The sequence below is a fragment of the Cavia porcellus genome, unplaced genomic scaffold (genome assembly GCF_034190915.1).
Source record: "Cavia porcellus strain 051 isolate PalLab524CR breed Dunkin Hartley unplaced genomic scaffold, mCavPor4.1 scaffold_8, whole genome shotgun sequence".
NCBI lineage: Eukaryota > Metazoa > Chordata > Mammalia > Rodentia > Caviidae > Cavia > Cavia porcellus.
Genome location: NW_026947491.1, coordinates 89253728 through 89280852, shown reverse-complemented (window position 1 = coordinate 89280852; position 27125 = coordinate 89253728). Strand labels below are relative to the sequence as shown.

General features: G+C 46.1%; 1 protein-coding gene across 1 annotated transcript in view; it reads right to left on the bottom strand.

Annotated features, from left to right (window-relative positions):
• The window catches only part of Nr1h4 (nuclear receptor subfamily 1 group H member 4), a 73338-nt gene extending 46612 nt beyond the window's left edge, over nt 1–26726 (bottom strand). The window contains exons 1-2 of the mRNA XM_063255440.1: nt 26572–26726; nt 7496–7629 (exon numbers count right to left, since the gene is read on the bottom strand). Of these exons, the coding sequence (XP_063111510.1) occupies nt 7496–7562 (67 nt within the window). The 5' untranslated portion in view covers nt 7563–7629; nt 26572–26726. The remainder of the gene's footprint in view (nt 1–7495; nt 7630–26571) is intronic.
• Between the last annotated feature and the right edge of the window lie 399 nt (nt 26727–27125).

Genomic DNA, 27125 nt, shown 5'->3' with positions numbered 1-27125 from the left:
CTTCACTCAGAGCACCTCAGAATGTGATCCTCTGTGGGTAATCAAATTAAAAGGGGATCTGCACTGGGCCCTAAGGTGGTTTGGCTCACATCCTTAGAAAGGCAGGAAGTTCGACGCATGGAGAACAGAAAGTGATAGGAAAAGACGAAGCCAGCCATGGCCAAGCCGGGGAGACTGGGCTGGAAGAGCTTCTTCCCTCACAGACGGCAGCAGGAGCCAGCTCTGCTGACTTGCTGACTTTAGACTTCCAGAACTGTAAGACAATACCTTTTTGTTGTTTAAGCTCCCGAGTCTACGGTACTTTGTTATATCAGCTCTAGCAAACTGATACATCTGGTCTTTCTTGGTATTTGCTAGTTCTGTGGACCACAAACAAACTCATGAACCATTTTCTGCCTTGATTTACTCATTTGTAAAAATGGAGCTGGCTGATTACACTAACTCATAAATGGGTTAAATAACAAGTATTTATAAAATGTTTTGCACGATGGGTGGCAACTTATCATGGATGTGATGATTACTCAGTTTGGACTCCTGTGGTGGTATTGGCTGCTTACTGAGAAGAGATGATTCCATGTTTATAAATCTAATGACACACTGGCTGGATATTAAGCTTAAGTGTGCTACTATTTGTTTGGAGAGAGAGAGAGAGAGAGAGAGAGAGAGAGCGCTCTAGAAGGAGAGTCAGTACACCCAGCGTTGAGTGCAGGCCTAGCGTAGCCCTGTGTAACCCTCGGCAGGTTTCCCAGCTTCCAGGGGCCCTGTTTGTCTGCATTAAGAGATGACAGAACACAGGTGGTAATTCCTGTCCCACTTTGCTCTTAGGCCTGTTGCGAGGGGGAAACGAGACAGTAAATATGAAAGCCACTGTAAGAGGCAAGGTGACACAGGTGCGGCCTTGCAGGCATGCACCGCAGACCCCCGCGATGTCTCACTGGCTTTTCACTCCCTCCGGGGAAGGCACTGTCTGTGAGGTCCCCTGTCTTCACCCCTATTTTACAGAGGAGGGAAAGCGACTCCATGAGCATTTCGTGCAGAGTAGGAGATGAACCTCACAACTCTCGACTCAAAATGTTGTAAGTGAGAAATTAAGACACACTGCCCGGCTGCCAAGAAGGCAGAAAGCAGCAGTGGCCCGCGGATCCTGCAGGCTGGAAATCGGATCAAGGCTCTCCACCCGCACGGCTCGTCTCTGTTTATTCTGGCCTCCTGCTTTTCACATCGCCGTCCCCAAACTAGCCTTGCCCTGAGAGGACCTCAGGTGAAAGGGCTACTAAAAGGATGTGAGTCAGGTCAAACGCCTCTAAGTTCTCTATCTCAGGAATTCACGCAAGTTTCCACCTGGTCGTGCAAATGGACCTCTCTGTTGCCTTCTGGAACATCACAGGAGAGAAGGCGCGAGCAGGATCACTCGTGGATCTGGAGAGCCCTTCTGCTGCGTGAGACTCGCAGCACCCCTCCTCCTGAGATGGGCTGGATCCCTTTGCTTCTGTCTGTGCAGCCCCCCACCACCACCTCAGCTACTTCCCTCTCCTAACTATCCATTTCTCTCCTGCAGATCGGTGCTTTCTGGAACAGTAGCCACGAGCTGTCTATCACTATTAAAACTTAAGTTAGAGTCAATTCCTCGGTCACGATGGCTTCTGCACTGGACAAAGAAGATCCCAGCATTTCCAGCATCACAGACTGTTCAGCCGGACAGTGCTCTTGTAGATGGCCCCGGGTACAAGGGGAAGGAAGGCCCTCACGGCAAGTTGAGCATCAGCTCTGATGGCGGGAGGGAAGGGAAGTCCAGAGGACAGCGCTTTCTGGGGCACCGTCCTGGGAAAGAGCCCAGACCAGCAGCTCGGACAGGGTCTCACTGGAAAGACGTTTCCTCCGAGGAGCTGAACGGGAGTATTCTCTTAGCCCACAGCTTTAAACATTCAAGTCTGATTTCTTGTCCCGATTATGTTTTGGTGGCCTATTTACTGTCTGCAGAATGGTGGACAGATTATTCTACATGTTTAAATATCCATGTTTCCCACATTAAGGGGGGTACTGATAGAATGTACCATAACAAGTTGTGAGAATTAATATAGCAAATACCACACAGAGCCTTATGATGCTTCTTGATTTCTTCTGAGCACTGTAAAGAGGTAAATCGCACAATGGTGAAGGATTTGCCTAAGACTACAGATGAAGCGGCAGAGGTGGGACTGACCCGGGGAATCTGCTCACTCATCTAAAACAGGCAAGAAGCCTGGCACACGGAAAGCCCTGAGGAAGCAGCTGTCACCACGATGCGGATCACGGTGAGTTTATAAATGTGTGGCCTGCTTTACGACCAGCCTCTATCAGCTGGGTGCCCTGAGAACCTACTTCTTGGCCTGCCGGGTTGAGAGCTCGGCTCTGGAAGGCACTGGAATCTCCCACCAGCCTGCCAGCCTGTCTAAAGCCCTCTGTCCTTTACCAAACTGCACATGCCCTATCTGAAAGCAGCCACAAGCTATTTTGTAATAAGGAAAGGCCTCTTTAATATTTCTGTCTTTACTCTGCCCTCAAGAGTACCTGGAGAAAGCAAAACTCAAAGCTACAGCAAACTCACAAAAACTTTAGAAAATGCTTAGAGTTGTGGAAGAGCTATGGATACAAACCAAGAGGGACAAAATATGCTTTGAAAAAGAGCTCCATTTTTTCTAAGTAAATGGTAGCCTTCTGTATTCTGGACGCTTCCAGCTTTAATTCACCCAATAAGTCAGAACTACCTTTGCTTCAGGCAAATTCAATGAGATAGAAAATACTTCAAATCAAATGTCAGAAACATTCTACAAAACTTCATCTCAAGACTTTTAATTGCCTTTAGAAGCATCTGGATGATTCTGTAACATCTGGAGGATTATCTTAATTTAAGCCTACAGCATAGGCCAAAACCAGATTTTAAAGCAAAGATCTTCTGACAAAATACAGCACAGCCAGAGAAAATGGGGCTGAGCTAAGTGACACATAAAACAACAGGGAAATAGCCAAAGAAAATGGAACAGAAGTGAATAAGATTACGTGGTATCTGCCTTCTGCTGCCCGGTGGGCCTCATTCAGAGTAGGAAGCTTTGGGAAGCACTGTTAGATTGTAATAATAAAAATGTGGATTTGATGGCGCCGAGATGAGACAGTGCACATTTCTTTCCTTAAGATGCCCAGAAATTTATGTGCATGTTGTTGATTCTCGTTGGCTTCTTAAAAATGTTTTGCACTCAACAATGATAAGATAAATAGTACTTCCTTCTTTTAATGAGTGGATTTGTATTTATAGTTTAAAATAAAACAAAATCGGTTCAACTTCTGGATTAACTGTCATGTTTTGGGGTACCTTGGGGTTTATAGAGCTGTCTCCATACAACCCATTCATTCCTCCCAATAAGCCATGGAGAATCATCACCTCCTCCCGTGCCCAGAGGAGAAGCTGGCAGTGTCACTTGCCTCTGAGACTTCACTTCCTTAAATTTCATTTCTTTTTCCATTCACACTCAGTGAAATTTTCCCTGCGTCACTGAGGTAAGTAAAGCCAGATGTTTGTCCTGGGAACACTGGACAGGGGAACTTAAGACTAACCCTTCTCTTCTCTAGTCCATCCTGTTACTAGGTAGGTTTGCTATCAGTCTTTGAAGATCTGTGATTTTTTTTTTGTACCAGGAATTGAACTCAGGACCTTGTGCTTGGCAGGTAGGCACTGTGCCAATGAGCTAGCAATCCCCAGCCTCTGCGGGGACTTTTTTTTTTCAGTTTTTAAACCACAGCCCACTAAAATGAAATACACATGGTAGTTAATATACCGCCTCCTACGCTATCCACTGTGTCAAACTGTGGAAATCCATGGACTTTGCCATTATTGCTTTTTATTGTGCACTAATTACATAAAACCTTGCCTTCATTCATCAGAGATGCCTTTTTTAAACCACCAAATTAATATTTGACCAGGTTTCCTAGCTTGCAGGTTCTCCCAAAGGAAAGGAGACCTTTCTCAGAGAGGACACCAAGTCCTTCCATTTGGAGCCTTCCGTATTCAGTTACCCATGGGTTAGATTCCATCTGGATTTGCCAGGACAGCAGAATAAACCAAAAGGCCTCAAGGAGGTGACCCCAGGTCCCTCTCTGTCTCTCCAGTTTGTCTAAAGTTTCTCTCCTTTCTCCGGGGTGAAGTCACCTTCCTTTAGCCCATTCTCTGCCGTGAGCTGTAGCTGCGGCAACACAGGACAGACCCAGCAGCATTGCTGGAGTAAGGCACAGACTTCTGCATTCTCCCCAGAACTTCTCCAGCACCACCAACGGACGACCCCAACCAGCGGGAGCCGAAGTGCTCCAGTGACCGATCTCCCCGCTGACAGTTCTCTGTGCTGTGTGCAGGTTACCTAACCCACCTTTAAGACAGCAGTGGTCTACACAGCTCGTATCCCACCCCCACCTCACCTCCTCCCTCTCCCACACAGCTGCTACCCATAATCTCTTACACAAACTGCCTGCTCACAATCCTTTTTAGGCTCTGCTTTTTGGGGTACCCACTTACATGGACAGAGATAGTCTCCTTCATCTTAAGCAAAGCCTTTAGAAAATGAAGCGTCCATGGTTATTTCTAGAAGAAGTTGAATGTTATCATTGAAAAGCTCATTAAATCTCCAGTACCCATTAAGATGGACTGGTCAATATTTGTTTTTAATACAGGTCACCTTCCCCAGGCCTTCAGGATGGGATTTAATTATGATCTTTATAGTAATTATAATCTTTACGCAGTGGGTGGGACCATGGCCTTAAAGGACTTAAAAATCAGTACCACTGTGTTGCTACTTCTTGACCTGGACAACAACGGCAATTTGTGAGCTCCAATGGGAGAACCTGATGGGGTCCGAGGGCTCCCAGCCTAATGATTTCGTTTCAGCAGTTGAACTGGAATGAGGTGTTCAAGACCACACTGATGTTTAAAGGAAAAGCAGGTCCAGAGCCAGATCTCTAGATTTTCTACTCCCTAAATAAAAATGGAAAGACAAGGCCCTGATAAGTGTACTACAGACTTTGGGCCTCTGTACTCGCTGTGGCCTTCTCCCAGAATGCTCTTGAATACTGGTTTCTAGCGTCAGCTCACCTGCCGACCCCTCAGAAGCCGTCCCTGTCCACGGGAGGGTTGGGAGGCCCATCCCTCCCGCTCCTGTGACGTCATGGCACTTTCCATAACCTGACAGTATTTGGCTCATTTATTTAGTTATGTGTGTTTGCGAGTCCACTCTCCACCCTCTCTGCTGTATTCCAGCATCTTTCTTACCGTGAGGGCTCAGCATCTGGATGGGGGAGATGGTAGCTATCTCGTATGTTCTACCATAAACATCACTTTTGTTTGTGGCAACATGACTGCCGCTCTTGAGGACACAGACCATTGGAAAAGAGTCCAGCGTTCTGATTAGCTGAACCCCTAGATTAACTCTTCTGAATCTCTGGCACAGCTTAAGGTCCCGGAGTGCTGAGTTTGATACTGTGGGTTAATCACTCGTGGGCCACAATGTCTCTCCTGAGAGGCCCCACCCAGACTCAAGGAATCCTTCTGTGTCATCAGGACACACAAGGAGACAAAGAAGAGGAATGAAGGAGTAAATTTTCTTCATCTTCCCCCGTGGCCTACTTTGAGTCCAAGTATGTTGAGTGCAGTGAGCCTGAAAGCCATGAGATTTTAAAAGAGTCCCAGTGCCCAGCTCCAGAGCTTAGTGGGTGGAAAGGAGAAGGAGCCACGTGTGGTTCAGATTTGCTTATCAGAAGAGGGGACCAGGTCACTGCCAGTGAGGAACAGCAACTGTGCCTCACAGATCACACACCTTGTGCTACACATTCCCAGAAACCTTCAGTACGGTGTCAGATGAGAATGCGATCTAGCCAGAGAGAGCTAGACACATACATAGACAGCACAGTCATGGTGCATCCTTGGCAAATGCTTTTTAGGCACTTCTAACCTGACGGCACCGCATAGCCTTTTGTGTTTACTGACACATAAGGTCGCCCTCACACTCTTGCTTGGAGCTGTGATAGTTTGCAGGAGAAATTCTATAATTCCATGTATAAAATGCAGTGGAGTACGTTGGTTCAATAGTGTTCAGGATAGGCAATTTCAACATGGAAGGCAGTTTTTATTTGCAAAGTAATCGTAAGGGGAGTGTTCCTTCATCTATGCTATAGGTACCAATAGCCCTAATTAGCCTTGAGTTTTGATTGGTAAAGTAAAACATTATGAAGATGTCTATGTATTCACCTAAGGAGGACTGGATGGGCAGCCCAGGAGCAGATGGTCAAGTGTCTAAAAATGAAGGCAGGGCCCCCAGGTGCCCTCAACTGTGTACCCAGGATGAATAAAACCCACCTGGAAGAATAAGGTGCAGTGAGCCTGCGTGAGAACTGAATTTTATAAGTAATTACTGCAGTCTTTGAGCTCTCTGAGTTACTGATCAGCATTCCCCCAAACCTATTTTTCCCATTCCCTTCTATTTTTTAAGACTGGGTTGCTTTTTATCAATATGTACAAGGATTAAGAAAACATATTCACTGTCCTTAAATGTTCTTATACTTACATCTAATGACCCTCCATTGGAAATTGCCTAATAAACCATTGTACAGTACAGAAATAGTGTGAACTATGGTGAGTGCCTTCTGTGGATATCAGAAACCAGAGAAAAGATCAAGCCCTAACATGTTGGACTTGGTGGGATTTCCAGGGTGTGCATTTTCTCTATTATAGTTTTGTATGGGCCACGCGTTAATGTCAGATGAGAACTTGGACCATCTTAACCTTGTAGCAGGATTTTATACAGAAGGGACTCATTCTCCATGTTTATACGGCTGGGGCTCCTTGCCGCATCCAAAATATTGCTCGTTATTAATGTCCTCAGTTGAAACTCTTTATAATGAGATGTTTTCATAAATGTATAAAGTGGAGCAGTATACCATTTTATGGTATTATCTGGTTACAGATCTACTGAAAATAACTTAGTACAGTTTGTCCTCAGTGAAGTTTAGTGACTAATCCTGACCCTGTGCCATCGATCCCCAGCAGCAGAAGAGAGTAAACTGCAGCACAGCTGTATTCTACGTAACGTCAGCCTTTAATAGGTATAATATTAACCATAGGAATCATGGCTTCATATTTTAGTACCTGCTATAATAATACCACAATTAACCCCAGAGCAGAAAGCAGCTTCAGCTCTAAGCTTGGGAATTACCTAACCCGTGGCCTTGGCCAAGTCACAAAGCTCTTGGTGTCTTGCAGTCCTCATTTATTGGGAGGGAGAGAGATTGATCATTCAGTTCAATGAATCCAAGGTCCAATCTGTCTCTGGCCTGTCAGAGAGCTTAGATTTATTGAATACCTAGAATGAGAACATTTTCTTGACTTTCTGTTGGACTCATTTTCTGTGTGTTTTCCTTCTGTATTTCCAAATGATACTTTGCTCTCACTGATTTTCAAATCAATTTGATAACTTACCAAATAAATTTTCAGAGAGGGAAAACTCATCCATGGCCGGTAAGTGGGAGTGTTCGATGAGATTCATTCTTGTTCCAGGTAAACTTTTCAGTTTGAGAATGCGCTTCTGCTAGGATGGTATTCAAATAAAAACCCTGCAATGAAAATAAATAGAATACATGACGACAGGGTAGGTAGGGGAGTTGGTTAAAAGGGGTAGAGGAGGAGGGAACAAGCTGATTTACAGAAGTACAAAATGGCTCTTTGGTAGACATTTTCCAGGGCCTCTGTGCTTGTCCCTTTTCTCAGTATTTATCATGTTTTCCACTTACTTGGATTTTAAAAGTCTAAATTTCAGAAGAGATAACTCTAATTTATCTGAGAAAACACCGTATGTTTTCACTTAAATTCCAGCACTTGGGGAATATAGATAAGATCAAATGACATTTGGGGTATGTCTATTTCTTTTATCTATAAAAAAATCAGAAACAAATATAGAGGCATTGATTTAAACTGGGATAAACCTTTGCTTTATTGTCTTAAATTTCATCAGAAAGTTGAGAAGGTCTGTGTAAATACATGATGATTTAAAGAGACTTCCTGTTGGATTTTCTCTTGACTGTGCGTTATATCAACAGATGAAAAATTCAACAAATGTTCTCCCAAGATCTTCATTTCTGCCTTGTAGGAAATACTCAACGGTTTGCATTTTAAAAGTCTCGTCTTCCCTGGTTGCCCACTGGTCTAGGATTAAAAGACATGATAGTAGAAAAAAAAAAGAGTCCTAAGTCTCACCAAAATACCTGTGTTTCATCCTGAAAATTTTCCAGGATAAATTCAAGATAAGCAGAGTTCACTTCGAGCTATATGCCTGGGTCTTTTTTTCCTTTCTTTTTCCATGATGTTTTCTACTTGCTTAAGAAGTAATTTGAAAGGCTGAATAATAAGAAGGGGTGTTATCAGAGCCTCTTTCCCCAAGCTGTTTCATGTAGATGATTTCTAAATCTTTTAATCTTGTCTTCACTAAGATACCATTTGTTTGCAAATAAATATTGATATTTGTCACCCAGACAGAGGATATCAAGATTTTGTTGGACAAATATTTATGTCATTCAAGTTTACTGGGAATTTGTTTCTATTCCTCCCTCACTCGCCAAACGTGGCAGCTCAAGTATAAATGAGCTGCTGCTGCTGAAATAATTCACCAGCAACCAGTTTGCTTCATTCACGCCTAGTGACACTTCCAACAAATGTTTATTGATCGACTGTTCTACAGTAAACCTTGTGCTAGCACTTTGCAGACAAAATGGTGAAGGAAAAAGGTACCCGTGACTCATAATGTCAGGCTTGATGAGGGAAGCAAGTATTAAAAAACAATCCACACTCAAATGGTTACCTGTGCTCATGAAAGATGTTTATTAGGACAGAAAGCAGGGTGCTTGTTACAGGTGCATCTAGAACTATTTCCCCCAAGCTCTGTGCTGGGGCTCAATGGCCCATTGATGGGGTCTTAGAGGGTGATTGGACCCTAGGCTCCAACTTCATCAGTGGGTTAGTCATTGATCGATTCATAATTGGGTGCATTATTGGGAATCGATGAAACCTTAGTGGGGGCCTTAGTTAAAGGGAGCCGCCACCGAGGTGCGGCCCTGGGGACTGCTCTGGGCCTTCCTCTCCGGCTCTTTCCGCCGCTCCCTCTTTGGCTCCTGGTTACCAGGAGGTGAGCAAGCCACACCTCTGCCCCCTTCTGCAGTGGTATTTCTGCACTGTGCCAGGCCCAAGAGCCGTGGAGCCTGCCGGCCACGGGCTGCTCCGAGAGCTGAAGTGACTCTGCTCCTTTGGGTTGCTTTTGTCAGGTGTTTGGTCACCAGCACAGAAAACTGCCGAGCACGGAGCTCTCACAGGGAGGCCTGGCGTGAGCAGGTGGGGACTCAGCGGATGCAGACGCAGCTGAAGGATGATGTGGTTTCCAGGGCAACTCTTTCCCGCCACATCAGATTTTATTGGCACATTTTACAGATACGTAACGATCACATTCACCACAGGGAATCGGTACCTGTACATGACATAACTGGGTTCTTTTTTTTTTCCATTCTCTTCTCCTCCCTTCAATTTACAAAAGCTTTTTCTCCATTTTTCCTTCTTCTTTCATCTTTTTATACTTTTTCCTTCCTTTCTTCCTTCTCCCCCTTTTTTTCCTTTTGAACATTTTCTCCCTAGTTTGCAATACCGATTACACCTTTCAGTTCAAGGCAATCTTTAAAAGTGAGCAATGCTAGAACACAGCCCAAGACCCTAGAGAAGGAAGTGCAAGTGTCCCGGCAAGGGACACAGCTGTCCCCGAGGGCACGCAGACACGGCCGGGTCCCTCCTCCGACTCTGACCTTGTTAGGTTCCGCTTGTGTTTTCTTTTTCCCCGCATCTATGATTCTTCTAAGCACCGGGTTCGGGAGGTTTCCCAGGTGACTCTGAGCCGCTGGCTTCAGGAGGTCCTCTCAGCCTCCGAGCAGCGGGGTGCAGGTGTGAGCCGCGGCAGGCAGCAGCGTCCACTGTTGCTACCTGAAGCAACACTCGCGCCCTCCGCTTCTCCCATAGTCTGTCATTACAGCCCTCTAACATGGTCTCGGAATATTCATCTCCATTTTGGATTCCTGTAACATACTTTCCTGCGTATGTTCATGTACACTTGGCACCTTGAATCTGAGTGCCTGGCACATAACAGCTCCTTACTTACTTATCTGTATCTATTGTTTTCTTGCTTGGTTCTGTCAAATTCTGTGACACTTGCCAGGCTCTCTCCGGCAAAGTGACATGAGGATTTCATTCTCCTTCTGGCACAAGTTGGAGGGAGTAACTTTTCACTTGCTCGCACAAATGAAAGTTCAAGTCTCCTAATTCTGCACCATTTGGGTGATTATCCATGGCTGAAGACCCACCAGGTCGGGTACAACCGAGCTCTCTAGAGCCAAGCAGCAGAGCCCACTCGAGTCAGGTTCGGATTCACAATTCCTGAAGCGGCTTTTAAGAAAATGAAGGGCCAGGGACATAGCTCAGTGGCATAAGTGCCTGCCTGGCAAGCGCAAGGTCCCGAGTACAATTCCCAGTACCAACAAAATAAAATAAAAATAAAAAAGGAAACTCATTTTTGGCAACATAAGTACCTGGTGTTTTGGTCTGTTTTGTGTTTGCTGTAACAAATTCCTGAGGCTGGGTAATTCCTCATGGTCTGGTGGCAGGAACATGACACTGGGACCCTGGGACAGGCATCACAAGGCAGAGAAATGGACCGGGTGGCACAGACAGGAGGGACCAATTGCACAGACTGGCCACGCTTGGTAACAACCAGCTCCACTTTGCTGACCAGCATCAATCCCTTCTGAGCATGGGACCCCACGTGACCCATTCACCTTCCACCAGCGCCCCCCTAATGGCTCGGCCAGCTCTCAGCACTGACACACTGGGAAACCACGCTTCCTGCACATGAACCCACGGAAGACACACTCACATCACACCCAACACCAGCACAGGGCATGTAGGGCAAACTGTGCCCTGCAAAGGAAGTCTTTCCAGCTCAGTCACCAAACCCTTATCAAAATACAATTACAATGACCAATTTCTTGTGTATTCTTCCAATACCATGCTTACTTCTTAGGATAAAGGAACTTTAAACACTATTGAAAAGCCAGAGTCTGGCAAACTGTTACCTGCAGGCCAAAATGCCCTGGTGCCTGGTTTTTTATACTGTGTGGGCATAGAATGGTTTTGCGTTTTCAAATGGCTGCAAACATCAAAAGAATATTCCCTGACATACCAAATTTAAAACTCAGCATCCACGAAGAAAGCTTTACTGGCACAGCACGACCATCTTTTTTTTTTTTTTTTTCTTAGTGTCAGGAATTGAACTCCTAACCTCGAGTTTGCCAAGCAGGCACTTACACCACTGAGCTAAACCCCCAGCGCCCTCACCCATTATTTTTAATGGAATGTCCTTGACTGCCTTCTCCCTACAGTTGGCAGAGCTCAGCAGCTGAAACACAAGATGCCTGCCCCATAAAACTAAAAGTATTTAGTCCTTAGCCTTTTGCAGAAAAACTATGTTGATCCCTGCCTTATTCAAGGATGCAAAAGAACCAAAGTAACATGATAAGTAAACAATCAACACAGGCAACGATTTCTGCAAGGATAAATCTGCTTAACTATAGACACTTCATAAAGGCAGAGTCTTCTTTATCTGCGACACAGCTTCTTTTGGGGTTCAGTAGCTTGAGCCTATCTGCCAAGTATCTCCCATACTACCCAGGTTCACAAACGCTGCTGTTCACAAACAACTCGGTTCTCAAACAAAAGCGCTCAACAAAGTTTGCTTGTGTTCACAAACTCCACACTGGGTGGCACACAACCACGGCCCTCTTTCTCCACGCAAACCCAAACACACTCCTCTTCCTCAAAGGCGTAAGACAAATTAAGTTTGGGAATCAAGTTACCACTGTGCGTTATTTTTTTAATCAGGGTTCTTGCTGTACCCTTTCTCCAGTGCTCTCGCCCTCTTACTGGGCCAAGAACTGTAACAGGAAAGTATTTGTAGGAAACCCCAGACCTTAAACCCGGAGTCTCCCCGCCTTTAAATCACCCATTCCATAAAAAGAGGTGTGTATGGCTTACAGGTAAGCAGTGCTTATTCAAACACTGAAGGCCTTTAGCTCGCTGTGTTCATTTTACTCCTTAAAACAAGTTTTTAAAATAGTGTGCTCCTTCAACACATTTTTTGGGTTGACTTCTAAAGTTTTTCACCAAACACTAAAACAGTCGCTACAGACGTAATTTCCGACATGTTATAAAAAGTGACATTTTTACATGTGCTGCGTCCATTAGCAGCAGTTAAATCTGAATACCACAGCGCTTTAATAGTCTTCCCCATCCTCTTAAGGAATACACAGAGATGTTTTTAAACAGCTGGAAACTTTTTAAATCATTCCCGTTCCTCCTGTGTGCGCTGTTCACTCCCCTTCACCGCAGAATTTTACCCTAACATAGCACAGTTCTGGGCTTGAGAGTCCTTTACTGATCATCCTGCAGTCATTTTCTACCACTGAAATATGTATGTAAATTTGAGCTTTTTAAAAAATTTTAATGACCGTAAGATTTACACAGGTTTTCTGCACTGAGTTTATTGCCAGTTATCATCAGTGCTCACTTGATCAGAACTCCGCTTGCCCACGATCAGACCGGCTCTGCGGGGCTGGCAGAGGCGCCCAGGTGGAGAAGAGGAGCCGCTGCGCTCACCTCACCCTGGCCCTGCCGGGAGGGTCTCAGGCCCAGCCGGCCCCGGCCCCGGCCACGGCCACGGCCATGGCCACCGCAGCAGTCTGCAAAGCACAGGCTCCTGGGGAGGCCAAAGCTCTCCCTAAAATTAAACTGAGCACCTTCTGAGTGCCTAAGAACCCCGTGGAGGTGGTAATAAAAGGCCAATAACAGGAAGCCAGCATTTCCCTCCAGAGGAATCTCTGTGTGTGTGTGTGTGTGTGTGTGTGTGTGTGTGTGTGTGTGTGTGTAAGGAGTACAGAATCAAGGCCAGCAAAGAATATCCAAACGCACGCATGGTGTCTTTCTGTCTTCTGCTCCGTTCAGTCCCCTCTGCTCCCGGCGAGGTGGGGCCTGGAGAGTGCAGGGTGGATTCCCCCCCTGCGGTCTAGGTCCCCATAATCATCCTCGATTTAGTAGTTTGGTCAGCTAGCCCCAATCTGAACAATTCTTTTATGCACTATTTTTATGAAAAGTATTTTAAATATATTTCTTAAATGAAGGTATTTTCCTAATAAAAGAATCATTTCCAAAAACATCAACAATACAGGAAAGCACACAATATGCCCAAATTGCATCCTATTATATTTTCCAATTTACACACCCGTCGGCAGTGAGTAAAAGCACCTTTCTCACACACCTTTATTGGAACCGTCCACACTCACCTTGTAATCTTTCCGGATGGCTTGAATGAAAACTCCTACCTTACTGTACTAAATTTCAGCTCTCTAATCAGGTATGTCTCTGATCTCAAGTATTCAGGAGGCTGAGGCAGGAGGGTTACAAGTTGAAACTTAGTCTAGGCAACTTAGTAAGACCCCATCTCAAACAAAAAATTAAAAAATGGGAGGTGTAGCTCAGTAGAAGAACACTTGGTTAACATGGCCCCACTGCCCACCACCAAACACACACACTCACACACACACACACACACACACACAGTATTAAAGTTAGTCATGAGATTGAAAAGCAATTTTTAAGTCTTCATTACAATATGTGATACTTTTTCTGTTTATGTCCTTTGCCATTTCTCTATTGAAGTATTCCATCTTTTATTGAGATAAAAAAAGAGTTGTTTCCTTCATATATTAACATGCTGATATATTTATGGTATGCTTCTCAAATTACCTGTACCTGAAAAGGTTTGTATTCTCCATAGGTAAGTATACAAATTGTTAAAACCCACTTTTCTTGCTTTTGCTTTTAGTTTGTGGTATGAGGTGGGTTTTCCGAGATGTGTTGTCGGATGCTTCCTCCCTCCCTGGTGATTAGGGTGGTTTTATCAAGTCTCAGTTTTCCACTGATGATGCAGGTGCACCGTGTACCAATCCCGTCCTTTCCTGTTCTTCTCAACATTTCCCCAGATTCTCTCGCCTGTCCTTCACACTAAGTGATTACTTTTTGCATCACATACTTTTAAAAAAAAGTCTCTCTGGGCATTTGAGATAGTCCCAAGCCTAGCTACTTAGGGAGGAAGAGTTACACCTTATAATATTCATGGTATAAAGGTGTATAATATAATAAGTACCCATTTGCCAAATGTGTTCATATAAACTGTCAGTTTGTGGATTTTTCCAGGTCCCAAGTGTGATTGAAAAATAGAGTGAATGTTTACATTTTTAAAATTATTATAGTAAAAGGCAGGTTGCCATCAACCTCCGCTCAAAATGGTCCCTCATTTCAAACCCTCATCCCCACGTTCCTGCCACTTTCTGAAGCAGCTCAGAAGTCTCTGATGGCCGTTTAGTTGCGCTGTGGTAGCTTCCTCAGGGACCTTTCATGGTCGTTTTGACCTCGGGAGCAGCCAGAAGTGATGAGGAATAAGGTTTGATGAAGACACACCGTCATGTTTCAATTTGATGTAAGCGTCCATAAGCATTTTTAATAGGTTTAGGACATCAGGGCAGCCACAGATGGACCCTCATGAAAGAGGACTTCAGAACTGCTTCACAAAGAGGCAAGAACAGCACGAGTGTGTCCTAAGTGCAGGGAGTATTTTTAAGTGTGATAATGGCACTGTATCTTATACTGCAATAAACTTTTTTATTTTTAATTTCAACATTCACCATATTTTTATTATACTTCAATTTGTAAGTAGACGCTTCCCTGCCATTTCTTCTTTCTCCTGGGTGGCAGCTGGTGGTTAAATTTCACATATTTCATCCTTATTACATTGTCAGATTGTACAGGAACCACCTTGTACACTCCCGCGTCCCCCCCCCCCCCCAGCTAGCAGTGTGTGTACGTGTAGAAATGGGCGCTGAACTCTAGTGGAAACACTGAGCAGGTGACATGAGGAGAGGGGTCCTGTATGACCCCTCGCATCTTCACAGACGACCTGGACCTATTCACCCAACCCCGCCTGCCTACACCACCACGCAGAGCCTCTCCTGAGTGAGCACTCTACATCTGAAGATGCCCCTGTTCCTGGATAAGGAAAGCCTATCTAGTCAGAATGGCCATACTTCCAAAACTGTGCTACAGATTTAATGCAATCCCAGTAAAACTACAAATCACATACCTTACAGAATTAGAGAAAACAATCCTGAAGTTCATATGCAACCAGAAGAGATCTAGACTAGCAAAAGCAGTTCTGGGCAACGGCAAGGAAGGGGGCATCACAATCCTGAATTTCAAATTATACTATAAAGCTACAGTGACAAAAACAGTGTGGTATTGACCAAAAAAAGAAAAAAAAACCTTTGGATCAATTGGACAGAATAGAGGATACAGAAACAACTCCAGGATCACTTGCTTTATCTTTGGCAAAGGACTGAATATTTTTTCTGGAGAAAAGCTAACCACTTTTAAAAATGGTGCTGGGAGACTTCCTATCCACTGCCAAAGACTGAATCTACATCCGTCTCTCTCACCACACACTAAACTAAAATCAAAAGAGATCAAAGATCTAAATATTAAAACAGAAACATTTAATCTGCTGGCAGATAGAATAGGTAAAACTCTTGAAGACACAGGTGATGACAAGTGCTTGCCTCCCCCTCACCTCCCCACCATGCCAGGAACCAAACTCAGGACCTTGGGTTTGCCAGGCAGCTGCTTGTGCCCCGGCGCTCTATCCTGGCCTGACATACTCTGAGCAGAGCCCCAGTCACACAAGAAATACTACCAAGAACCAACAAATGGCATCACAAATTAAAAACCTTCTGTAAATCAAAGACAACAGAGAGAAGAGACAACCAACAGAACGGCAAAAAGCTTTGCCAGCTCCTCCTCCTCCAAGGGATTAATATTTAACTATATAAGGAACTCAAAATAATTAGAGCCCCAGAATTAAAGACACAAGAAAAAAATGGGCATCTAAAATGAACAGACACTTCTAAGGTGAAGAAGTACAAATGAATAAATATATAAAAATGTTTAACATAGCCAGCCATTTGAGAAATGCAAATTAAAACAAGGCTGAGATCATCTCACCCCACAAAGAATGACTATGGCCAAGAAATCTACCCCAACAAATGTGGTATTCACATGCATGGAGTACTACTGTGTCGCAAAGAAGGATAAATGAGTGATTTGTAGGAAAAGGAAGGTCCTTTGCGACCACGATGCTAAGCGGGGCGCCAGGCCTGGCTGCACATGCCTGGAATCCCAGCACTGAGCAGGCTCGGGCAGGTGGACCCCTGTGAGTTCAAGGCCAGCCCGGGCGGGGGGCATGGTCAGTTTGCGGTCAGCCTGAACTACATGGCAAGACCCTGCTCAAAAATCCATAATGTTAAGTGAAGTAAATCAGACATGCAAGCTTAGATATGGCATGAATTCTCTCTTTTTGTTGTTGCTTTTGTTTTAGAAACAAAGAAAAATAAAAACTATACAGAATTTCAAAATAATAGGAAATTAATACTAGTCAATATATTGTATGTTGTCTTCAAAGTAGCTGTTCAGATTACAAGATAGACATAAAACATGATCAGTCAGACAACGAAAGCACAAACTGTTCTTTTTGATGAACTGATGGAGGTTAGCAGTCCAGGTGTCTGTCTTGCATATATGTACACACATGCATTATATAAATACAATGTTTTCCCGTCTTTGTTGTCTCCTTTCCGCTACCCCAGTTGCTCTGATGGTTTCTCTTATATGAGAACTTGAAATATAAAATACAAAATGAAAGACAGGCCAGAAGAAACAGGAGAAAGAAAAACACTGTGACTGAGCACGGCTCGGGTATCTACTGCTCTAACATACCTAATTAAGTGAACCTCGATTTAACACAATTGCCTTATATGTTTTGTATGTGTTCTGGCCTGTTAGTCTGACTGCTGATCTGTGTATATGACAGTCAGCCTTATAAGGACTTAGAAGATAGACAAATGAATCCGATGCTGGAAAAAAGGGGGCATAGAGGAGAAGGGAAAAGTTTTTTTCCCACAGTGAATGTAATAGACTAATAAAAAGTTTTTAAATTGAAATCCAAGTTATAGCACCGCTACAAAGACTAAAAGGTTTTCACACATATGGTAAGGTGAGCACAAAACTGTTATTGGGTTATTTCTAGAGCAAAATGTTAGAAACAGCGTAACTTCCTGACAACAGCAATGGATACAGTAAGAGTATTCACTGCTGACTACAGTAATTAAAATGACATAAGCTGAAATAAATGACCATAAACGAAGGAGACTGTACCCACCTCCTGGATGCACTGAGGGAAAGAAGGAGGCTGCAGAATCACGGCCTGACCTAACTTAGGTGTTTCAGGGTGTGCAGGACGGCGACATGTGGGACCCTCCGAGCTGCACTGCGGGGCTCTGCAAACTGTGCCTCGTGGGCCAGCTCCAGCCCGCCAGGACAGGAGGGGCCCTGTGTCTCCTGACTGACCCTTGCTGCTTTCAAACGACGAGAGCAGATTTCTTAGTAGCTCTACCCGGCCCACAAAGCCTGCACTATTCACTCTGTCCTGTGTAGAAAACCTGTGACTCCCAGTCTCCCTGTAAGGATATGAACAAAGCGAGGTGTGGAGGCACACACCTGGAATCCCACACCCAGGGAAGCTGAGGCAGGAGGATCGCAAGTTCAAGCCCATCTTGGGCAACTTAGTGATTTAATGCGACGCTGTCTCAAAATTTAAAAAAAAAAAAAATTGGCTGTGAAGGTCCTGGGGTCAATTCCTAGTATTACCAAATAATAACAATAATAATAATAAAAGACATGAACAAAAATAATGGACCTTACACTTCATGTGGAGCTATTCACAACTCCAAGAGGCACAGCAGAGCCTGTAGTTAAGAACAATTCTGTAAGAAGGTAGGAGAGAAGATGAGCAGTAAAGGGAAAACGAGGAGACTGGAAAATGACATTAGGTGGCCGCGGCGCTCACCAGGCAGAAGGGGAAGCAGAAAGGAAGGACTTCAGTGTCACAGAAGAAGAAAGGCAGGAGAGGAAGGAGACGACGATACAAAGTCCAAGACTTGGCCGCTGAGGAAGGCAGGGAAAACGTTTATTTTACTTCTTGTCCATTTGTAGGATGCTGTGACCCAAGTGTTAATTTAAGGGCCCGGGGATAATGTGGGAAATGGTATGCGCTGTTTGTTTTTATTGTGATAAGACACAGGGTTCCTGGTCGCTTGGACTCCCACTTCCCGGCTATCAGTATTTATTTGTTTAGATACTGCATGTCACCAGAAGTTCACAGCGGGAGCAGCTCCTCCAATTTAGAATAAACCACTTGCCAACAGGACCTGGAAAGACACTGTCCCAATTAAAAATGTTTTAGCTCTGATTCAGCGGAATCTCAGCTCTCAGAAGGGGATGATAAAAGTGATTATATGCATCGATTCACAGGGACAGCAACTTTGGTGACGCTGTCTCAGAGGAACACAGTCGTGCACGGCAGAACACACAGTTTATCGGATAGCTCATTTTTAAAAGCCAGGGGGAAAGTCAAGTTTTGAGAACCATCATATTTTCAAGTTTAGGGGAAACCTGGATTTAGCCTGAAAGCTACAAGAGTGTTCTTTAGGAGAAAGAGAAAAGAACTCCAGAAAAAAGAGGCTTATTTTGTTTTCCAGGTACTCAAGCAAGGGTGTCAGCACACAGTCATTCTGAGACGCCTTTTATGGTTGGTGTCTGGGTGTCCCCCGAAGCCTCACGCGGTCAAGGAGGCCTGCTTTTCCCCTTTTGCTCTTTCACTCTGTGACGTGCGGCCACCATGAACAGTTGCCCCTTAGCCACCACCCTGCCTTGGAGCCAGCTGAACATGAACTGAAACCTCCACAAACTGTAGCTGAATACACTCTTCCTCCCTTCATTTTGGATGTTGGGTACTATGTCCCAGCAATGAGAGAAAAGTAACCAAGACAATTTCTAAAGTAGAAAGAAGTCTGTTTCAAATAATTGTGGGTGAAGACACACCTAAAAACTCACCAAAACATCCACAGCCTTGAAGCAAACTGCATGTGTGGAAGCAGTGTTTTGAACCAGACTAAGCTCATCACTCCTCCCACAAGCAGGCAAAGACTGTTTCTCCACGCTTGGAATGAGCTCTTGTTAGGATTTTCTCTGGGCATACAGTTGTACTACTTCCTATGACATCTGCTTCTACCTTCTTGGAACACTGTCCCAACCCCGTGCTAAAAGGAGGCCAACCAAGCAGCACCACTGGCGGGAGCAGACCTGGCCACCCCAAGTTTCCCAAGCTGCAGCCAGCACCAAAATCCCAGGTACAGGACTGAGGGTCCCTGCTGACCATGCAGTTGAAATCAGCTTCACAATTGAACCCAGGATAGAACATCTCATCGACCTACGGAATTATGATGGTTAGTAAATTAAGCCAGTGATGTTTGGAGTGTCTTGTCAGTCTTAGTACAACTGGTATTATCCCCCAAATAAACAACACGGCAGATTGGCCCATTATCCCAACAATATCTAAAGTGAACATTTTCTTAAAAGTACCGTGTTTACACTTTAAAATGGCATCTTAATGTCAATTTCCAATCCATCCACTGCAGTTCATTCAGTGACTATGCATTACTGACCCTGTGTTAGGCACCAGACATATAAAGACAAAAACGTAGCGCGGTCCTTCAGAAAACTTAGAGCCAAGTCAGGCAAGAAACCTCAGTGAAGGCAGCACGGGAACTGTCACAGCAGAAGCCAGGTCTCCACGGGACACCTGCGGCCATTCATTCATGCTGTGTCCTCTGCGATGCACTAAGCTTTCGTGTAGGTCTTGCCGATAAAGTGGTGGCTGAGACAGACAGCTCGTCTACCCGTGGAGGAGGTGGACAACACACAAACCGTGAGAGAATTCCCGGTGGTGATCATAATAAAGTAAGAGTGACAAGGTGCACAGTCCTGTCACTGGGCATAAGGGGTCTCTGAAAAGCAGACACGTGCCCGAAGACGTGAAACCCCAGGAGTAAGCCACACAAGGGGAGGAGGCCGGGCAGAGTGTAGGCAAGCACCAGGCCCTGTGGAGGCTGCAGGAGGGGCCGGGCGGGGCGGGCGAGAGGAGGCGGCTCCTGTGTGGGCTTTGGGGCCACGGGAAGCAGTCTGGAACGCGTTCTTTCTTGTCTTTGTTAACACGTGTGTGCAGTAACACCTGCACTCATCACGAGGAGCTGGCCATGTTCACGACACATCTTCAATTTTTTCTGTTTCTTTCTTCCCTCCCCACCATCTCCATCTCTTGGTCCCGTTCCCATTTGCAAAAGATTTATCTTCCATTCTAAACAGAAGACATTGGTGGGTTGTGAGCAGGATGGGATGTGACGAAGAGGAGGAGGGAGCCCTGCAGGTGAGTGGAGGGTTAAGTTGTGAATTTGGTCTGCAAAAGAGGAGGCTGGAGACTGGGGAGACAAAAGGCCCTTCCCTCCCCAGGACGGAGGCAGGAAGGGGCAGAGTGACCTCCGCAACGGTAAGCAGCTCTCTAAGCTGCAGCTGGTGGGTTCCCGCAATCCAGAGGGGGAACGTTGTCGTCAGGAGAACCAGCTAGTCCTTTTCAGGTAAAAATAAAGATTTCTGTCTTGCATTATCCTGGCAAACAAATCTTCTATGGATTAAAGACTTTAAAATTATCAAATGAATGAATGAAAATACGGAAAATATGTGTATTCTCTTTGTGAACATGGGGGTCGAGAAGGCTTAATTAAATAAGAAGCAATGAAAAAGATAAACTTGGCAACATTAAGGTAGAAGACAGAAACATCTCAACATCTGAAATGGTAGGCTGGTATTTGTAGCATAAATAACAGCCAAACTTTTAGCACAAACATTATGTAAATAATTCCTGTAAATAAAAACAGAAAAAGATAAACAATCCACGGGGGAAACCGGCAAAGAGCAGGAAAGGCAAAGCACCAACCAGAAGCACAAGCGGTCAGGGCACCTGAAGCACATCGACAACTCATTAAACCAGAAAATGGGCAGTGGTGTGTGGCTCTCAGGTGTCAGCAGTTTGTAAGTCTGGCTGGGCACGGTGGTGCGCATCTGTAACGCCAGCTACGGGGAGGCTGAGCCAGAAGGCCCACAAGTTCGAAACCAACCTGGGCAACTTTGCAAGACCTCATCTTGACACAGAAGGGCTTGGGACATAGCTCGGTGGTAGACTATTTGCTTAGCGTGACCAGTCTCCTGGGCTCAAAAAATTCTTTTAATTAAAATTAAATTAAACATTTTAATTTGAAGTCAATGATAATACAGGAAACAGAGCTAGATATTTTGTACATGGGAAGAGGGGGATGAGACAGGGGAGTAGACAGGGTGGGGAGGGGACATAAACAGAATGAGAATGTGTTTTGTCCAGGGACCAACTCCCCGTGATGAATGCAATCAGTATCACTACTGCAACATGTACTAAAGAAATAAAAAGTAAAAGAAGGTAACTTTCAAAGTTGGAGAAAGAGCCAGGCGTGATGGTGCACACCTGTAATCCCGGCCCTCGGGAGGCCGAGGCAGGAGGGTCTTTGTGAGTTCAAGGCCAGTCTGGGCTACAAAGTGAGTTCAAGGCCAGCGTGAACTATGTAGTGAGACTTTGTCTCAGAAAGACAAACAACAAAACAACAAAGTTGGAGGGAGAGCAGGGAAATACACATCCTCCTGCATGGATAGCGGAGGCGTAGTTTTCAGCCTTTTCGGAGCAAACAGGTGTCCTTCCTGGAGGAAGCTCGCCCCGGGTGTGAGGATGCTCACTGCGGTGGCTTCTAACAGGGAAAAGGCAGAAACACCTACGTGACCGCCCGCAGCAGAAAGGGTGAACACGCTGGGCTTCACCTAGTTAGTGTAGGACATCAGAGCTTCCTACTGAAGTGGGAGGTGGAGGAGAAGGAGGTTAGCACAAGGCGAGGAGCGACTCTGGATTTACGCACGAAATGCAGCATTTGTAAGTGGAACGCACTAAGGTCCAGCAGTTCCCCCATAAGCCATCCCGCTCTGTCTTCATTTGGTCAGTTGGACATTTGAATGCTGTACATCAGCATATCTGAGTGCTCCAGGAAAGAAAGTTTTCCTTTAAAAGCAGTTTTAGGGGCCACAGTGCCCTGTGTGGCTGAGCGCGTGGCTCTGGGTTCAAACCCCAGCAGCGCACACACAAATCAACACATTAAAAACTAAAAGTGAAAAAAACCTTCTTAGGATTGTGCAGTATTTTTGTACTTCAACGAAAATTATAAACTTCACTGTGGGGAAAAAAACATAGAAAATGCACATATTTTGAGAAATTACTTTTTTGGGGGGTTGTTACTAGGAATTGAGGATTTTGAGAAATTAATGAACTTTTTTGAGGGGAGGGAACAATTCAGGGTGACGGAAAACTTGAACACAAAGGTCACAAGTATGCGTAACCTCTGCACAGCCATGGATCCCTGCCCTGCTGTCAAGATCCCTGACGGGGTTATGTGTTTTACAGTCCATGACCCACACCGGTACATTGTTAGCAGTGGAGACCACGCAGTGTCCACTTGGTGTTACACTGGGCACTGACGATGCCTCATGACAGGCGTCCACCACTGCAGGTCCATACAGAACAGTCTCTCTGCCCTAAAAATCCTCCGTCAGGGTGCATAGACTTTAAGTATAGCCTCAAAGGACCCCCGCCGCTCCCCAAGTCCCTCATATATAGCCACAGCTCCAGAGTTTGGATTCCAGGTGAGGGCAACCACTCAGGACCTGTCTGTCTGTCTGTCTGTCTGTCTCTCTCTCTCTCTCTCTCTCTCTCTCTCTCTCTCTCTCAGTAAATACATTCTGCTCTTAACCTTCACTGTTCCTACAGTTCACTCTCTGATTTCAGAGAACATGAACTCGCACCAGACATGGCGTGGGTTCCAGGTGAGCTGGGAGCACCCCCACACCCATATCTTTGCCAGGCCACCCCCCCCCCAATGCAATGGGCTTTTGCTGTGAGGACTTGGCTGCTACACCTTGAGCCCCTGCAGCTGTCTCGAGACGGCAGCGGGTAGCTGTCCGCTCTTCAGATATCATCTTTGCCCTGCAGTGGGGTTCCCTCTGATCAGCAGCACCCAAGCCACGCGTGTCACTCCCTGTGGGCAGGGAAGCCATCTGCCACGTCTTCCAGACACCACGTAAGATACACCTGGGGGACTTGGAAACGCAAAGCCAGGCTGATTCTCGTTTCCCTGGATTAACGACCTTGATTAAAGTGTAAGAGATCAACGTTTACGCCAGGCCTGTTGAGACCAGGAAAGAAAAATTTCAATTTATTTAAAACGGGGTGAGGGGGGGGTCGAAAGTAATGTTAGGATTTCATTTTGAAAAATGAATATTAACAAAATTTATGTTTGTGCGTATTAATTTTACTCATGAGAGCTCAGCTACATTTCTTGGGGCTAACAAATAATAAACCATATTATTATTATTATTATTATTTTATTTTCCTGTGCAGTATTTGCAATTTTAGTTTGCAACCCAGGCTCACTATATGTGTGTTGTACTGACACAAATTTACGAAAGGAGCGTGAAAGAATAACAGACAACTCTCTGGTAAAATCAGAAAGGAGGACACTAAGCGAGGGAATGACCCACAGTGGCGAGCTGGGCCGGGGCACCCAGAGGTGCATGAGGGGCGCAGAGGCGGGAGGAGCGAGGAGTCTGTGTGTGCTGATGGCTCTGCCGCCCTGCAGCCTGGGACGCTGCACACGCACGTAGTGACGCCTTCCAGCTCCATCTCCACTGAGGCCTTGGAGTGCTCACCTGTAATTCCAGCCCTCTGGGAGGCTAAAGGCCTGGGAATTAAGGGTTTAGAATGTCTCAGAGTGTTAAACAATTTTATATGAAGGGCTGGAGACACAGCTCAGTGTGAAGGCTCTGGGTTACATGCCCAGGAGCACAGAAAAGAAGGAGGGAAGGCGGGGAGAGGCTGGGCGTGTAGCTCAGCGGTAGATCCTGTGCTCGGAATGTACAAGGCATCTGCCCTAAGAAAACCCTGGGGGAAACTGGTTCCTTTCGTTCAGCCTCTTTTTAAAGTCTAAGGTCGAACTCACGACCTCGCACTTGCCAGGCAGGCGCTTATGCCGCTGAGCTAAATCCTTGGTTCAGTGTTAGATTTTTAAAGGAAAAACAACACTCTCTTTCCCCTTGAACCTCCTTTCTGTCCCTTATGCACCCACCTAAAGGTAACCCAAGCCTTGGGGAAGCTACAGCATCGGGCTCTGCACTGTCGGCAGCCCTGACCCGCAGCGGCTCTGTGGATCACAGTTCCGAGCCCCACATCACAGCGCCTGGGCCGCAGGTTCCTCCCAGTCACAGGGAAGATGCTGGTGACCGAAGTGTCCAGTCTGCACTTCTGCCCTGGCCTCCGAGTTCAGACAAACAATGCTGTAAACTTTCCACTTCCCCTGCCGGTGGTGTAGTTGGAAAATCCCTGCAGAGGAGGTTTTGGGGATCTTCACATTCGTTCCCATCGAGCCGAGACCTCAGCCCGCTGGTCCACCTGCTTCCCCAAGTTTTCCCAGCCTCCAACAATATCGGGGGGAATAAAATATCACGGGGAGCACGAAAGAGGCTCTGGCATCCGGGTCAGTTCAGGTCCTGCTGCTTCCCAGCTGTCTGCCCGTGGCCAGGTTACCCGTGCTCCTCCAGCCTCAGTTTCCCCATCCATAGTAGGAGTGCAAGCAAACCTTCTACAAGTGTGGCTGTGAGGACACGGGCTTTTAGGGAAAGGCTGGGGTGGTTAGTAGAACACACACGTGTGTGCTCACACACATCCCTTTCCTTACAGAGAGCTGGGGTCTCAGCCTTGTTTCGTTACAGCCTGCCCTGGCCCTGGAGGTGTGGAAATCAAGGGAAGTCAGGGACATCACTCCCCCCTCCATCTCCAAGGATGGTTTCCACAGAGCTACAAATCCAGAGAAAGGGGCTCGGGACAAGAGCACAGTCCTGTCCCTGTCCACCACTTTAGCTATGAACTAGGTGTTAGATCAATCATATATTGCGACATTCTCAGCAAAACAGAAAAGTCCGGGGGCAAACGGCCCGGTCCCGCTTGGAGGATTGGGAGGCTGAGCGGAAATGACTCAAAGAGCAAAGTACTTATCATTTGATAGAATCACAACCAGAAACACAAGGAAGGCCTCCCAAGTATCTCTCCCAGCCCTCCCTCTTTCAAGGGCCCAAGTGTGTGCACACATGCGTGTGCGTGCATGCTCACACAAACACATACACACCACACAGCACTTTATTGAGGTACAATTGACATACAATAAGCTGCAAAACCATCGACACAATCTAGGACATAAACCATTCTATCAGCTCTCATTTATCAGAGTTATTTTAAGAGTCGTACACAACATCAGTACCCCTGAAGGGGTTCAAGATAGTGCCAGAGCCAGCACCCGGATTTCTCCAGAACTCAGATGTAAGTTGTTCGGATACAAGATCCAAGGTGAGTGGCTTGTGACCCCCGCCCTTCCGCCCTCCTTTCTAAATAAAGGCTCATGAAGAGGAAGGCTCCGGGCCCCCCGCTGCCTAAGGACTGCACCCGATGCTCTGCCTCTAGACTCAGTCTTGGACAGTGTCAATAGCAGAGCGCTCCCTTCAATGTTCACATCTGTTTCCACCTAATGTCAGTGTCAGAGATGGAACACGGAGAAAAACTTACGGCCGAAATCAAGAGGACATGCTTGAAATCGGGTTTTCCTCTGGGAAAATTCTTATGTCAGTGAAGGACAGACAGCTTCAGTGTCCTGTGCCTGTGTCCCTGCTCAGCTGCGGTGAGCAGTGTTCCCAGACTCGGCACTGAAGTGCCACAAATCACAAGAAGATAGCACCGCTCGGCAAGTTGCCTGGAGAGCCAGAAGAGAGGCTTTCCTCAAGCTTCCCGGCTCTGGGGGACCTCGGCCTCAAACGTTATGCTTAAATCACTGAAAGGTTGCTACTCTGACTCCTGCTTCCTTTAGTCTTTTAGGGTTGCTCTCTCTCTCTTTCTCTCTGTCTCTCTCTGTCTCTCTGTGTCTCTTTGCCTCTATCTCTGTCTCTCTCTCTGTGTCTCTCTCTCGCTCTATCTCTCTCTGTGTCTCTCTGTCATCTCTATTTCTCTGTTTCTCTCTCTGTCTCTCTGTGTGTCTCTCTGTCTCTCTGTGTCTCTATCTCTGTGTCTCTCTCTGTGTATCTCTCTCTGTGTGTCTCTCTCTGTCTCTCTCTCTCTCTCTCTCTCTCTCTCCCTCCCTCTCTCCCTCTCTTCCTCTCTTCCTGGTGGTCAGAACTGCACATCCAATTCCACTTACTTAGAATCCATTCCTTGACCGAATGACAGATGTCAAAGAGAAGCCTTTCCCGCCGTCCTCTCACCTTTAGTGACACACTCCCCCTCCGAGCCAGGTACTTACCTGGATCGCTGCAGGTCAGAGCCGAACGCCCGGGACACTGAGCACGGCGCCCTCCTTCACATCCCAGTAACTTTGGCACAAATGCTCCGGATTTGATTTTTCCTTGGGGTGAGTTGAGGGGACCACGCGGTGAGGAGGAGGAGGAGCAGGAGGAGGGGGAGAGAGTCCCACGCCGCCGCCAAGGAGGGTCAGAGGCGGCCTTGCAGCCCTGGCCCAGCATCTCTGCCTTGGCTCGGTGCCCTGTGGACACAGATTAGCCATTAACGATCCTTCCCTGCTAAGTGAAGTAAACATGGAGAGGAAGCTCGGGAGAGCCTCCAGCTCCGCAGGACAAACTCACAGCATCCCGGGGCAGGGCCAGTACGGAGCCCTGCTGAGCAGCAGTTGGGTGAGCGCGTGTGCACGCATGTGTGTGCACGACGCTGAAGTCTGACCCCAGGGCTTTCACACTGAGCTGTACCTCAACTTTTATTACTTACTTTTTCTATTTTGAGATAGAAGCTTGCTAAGTCAGTAAGTTGCCTGGTCTGGTATCAAATTTGCCATCCTCCTGC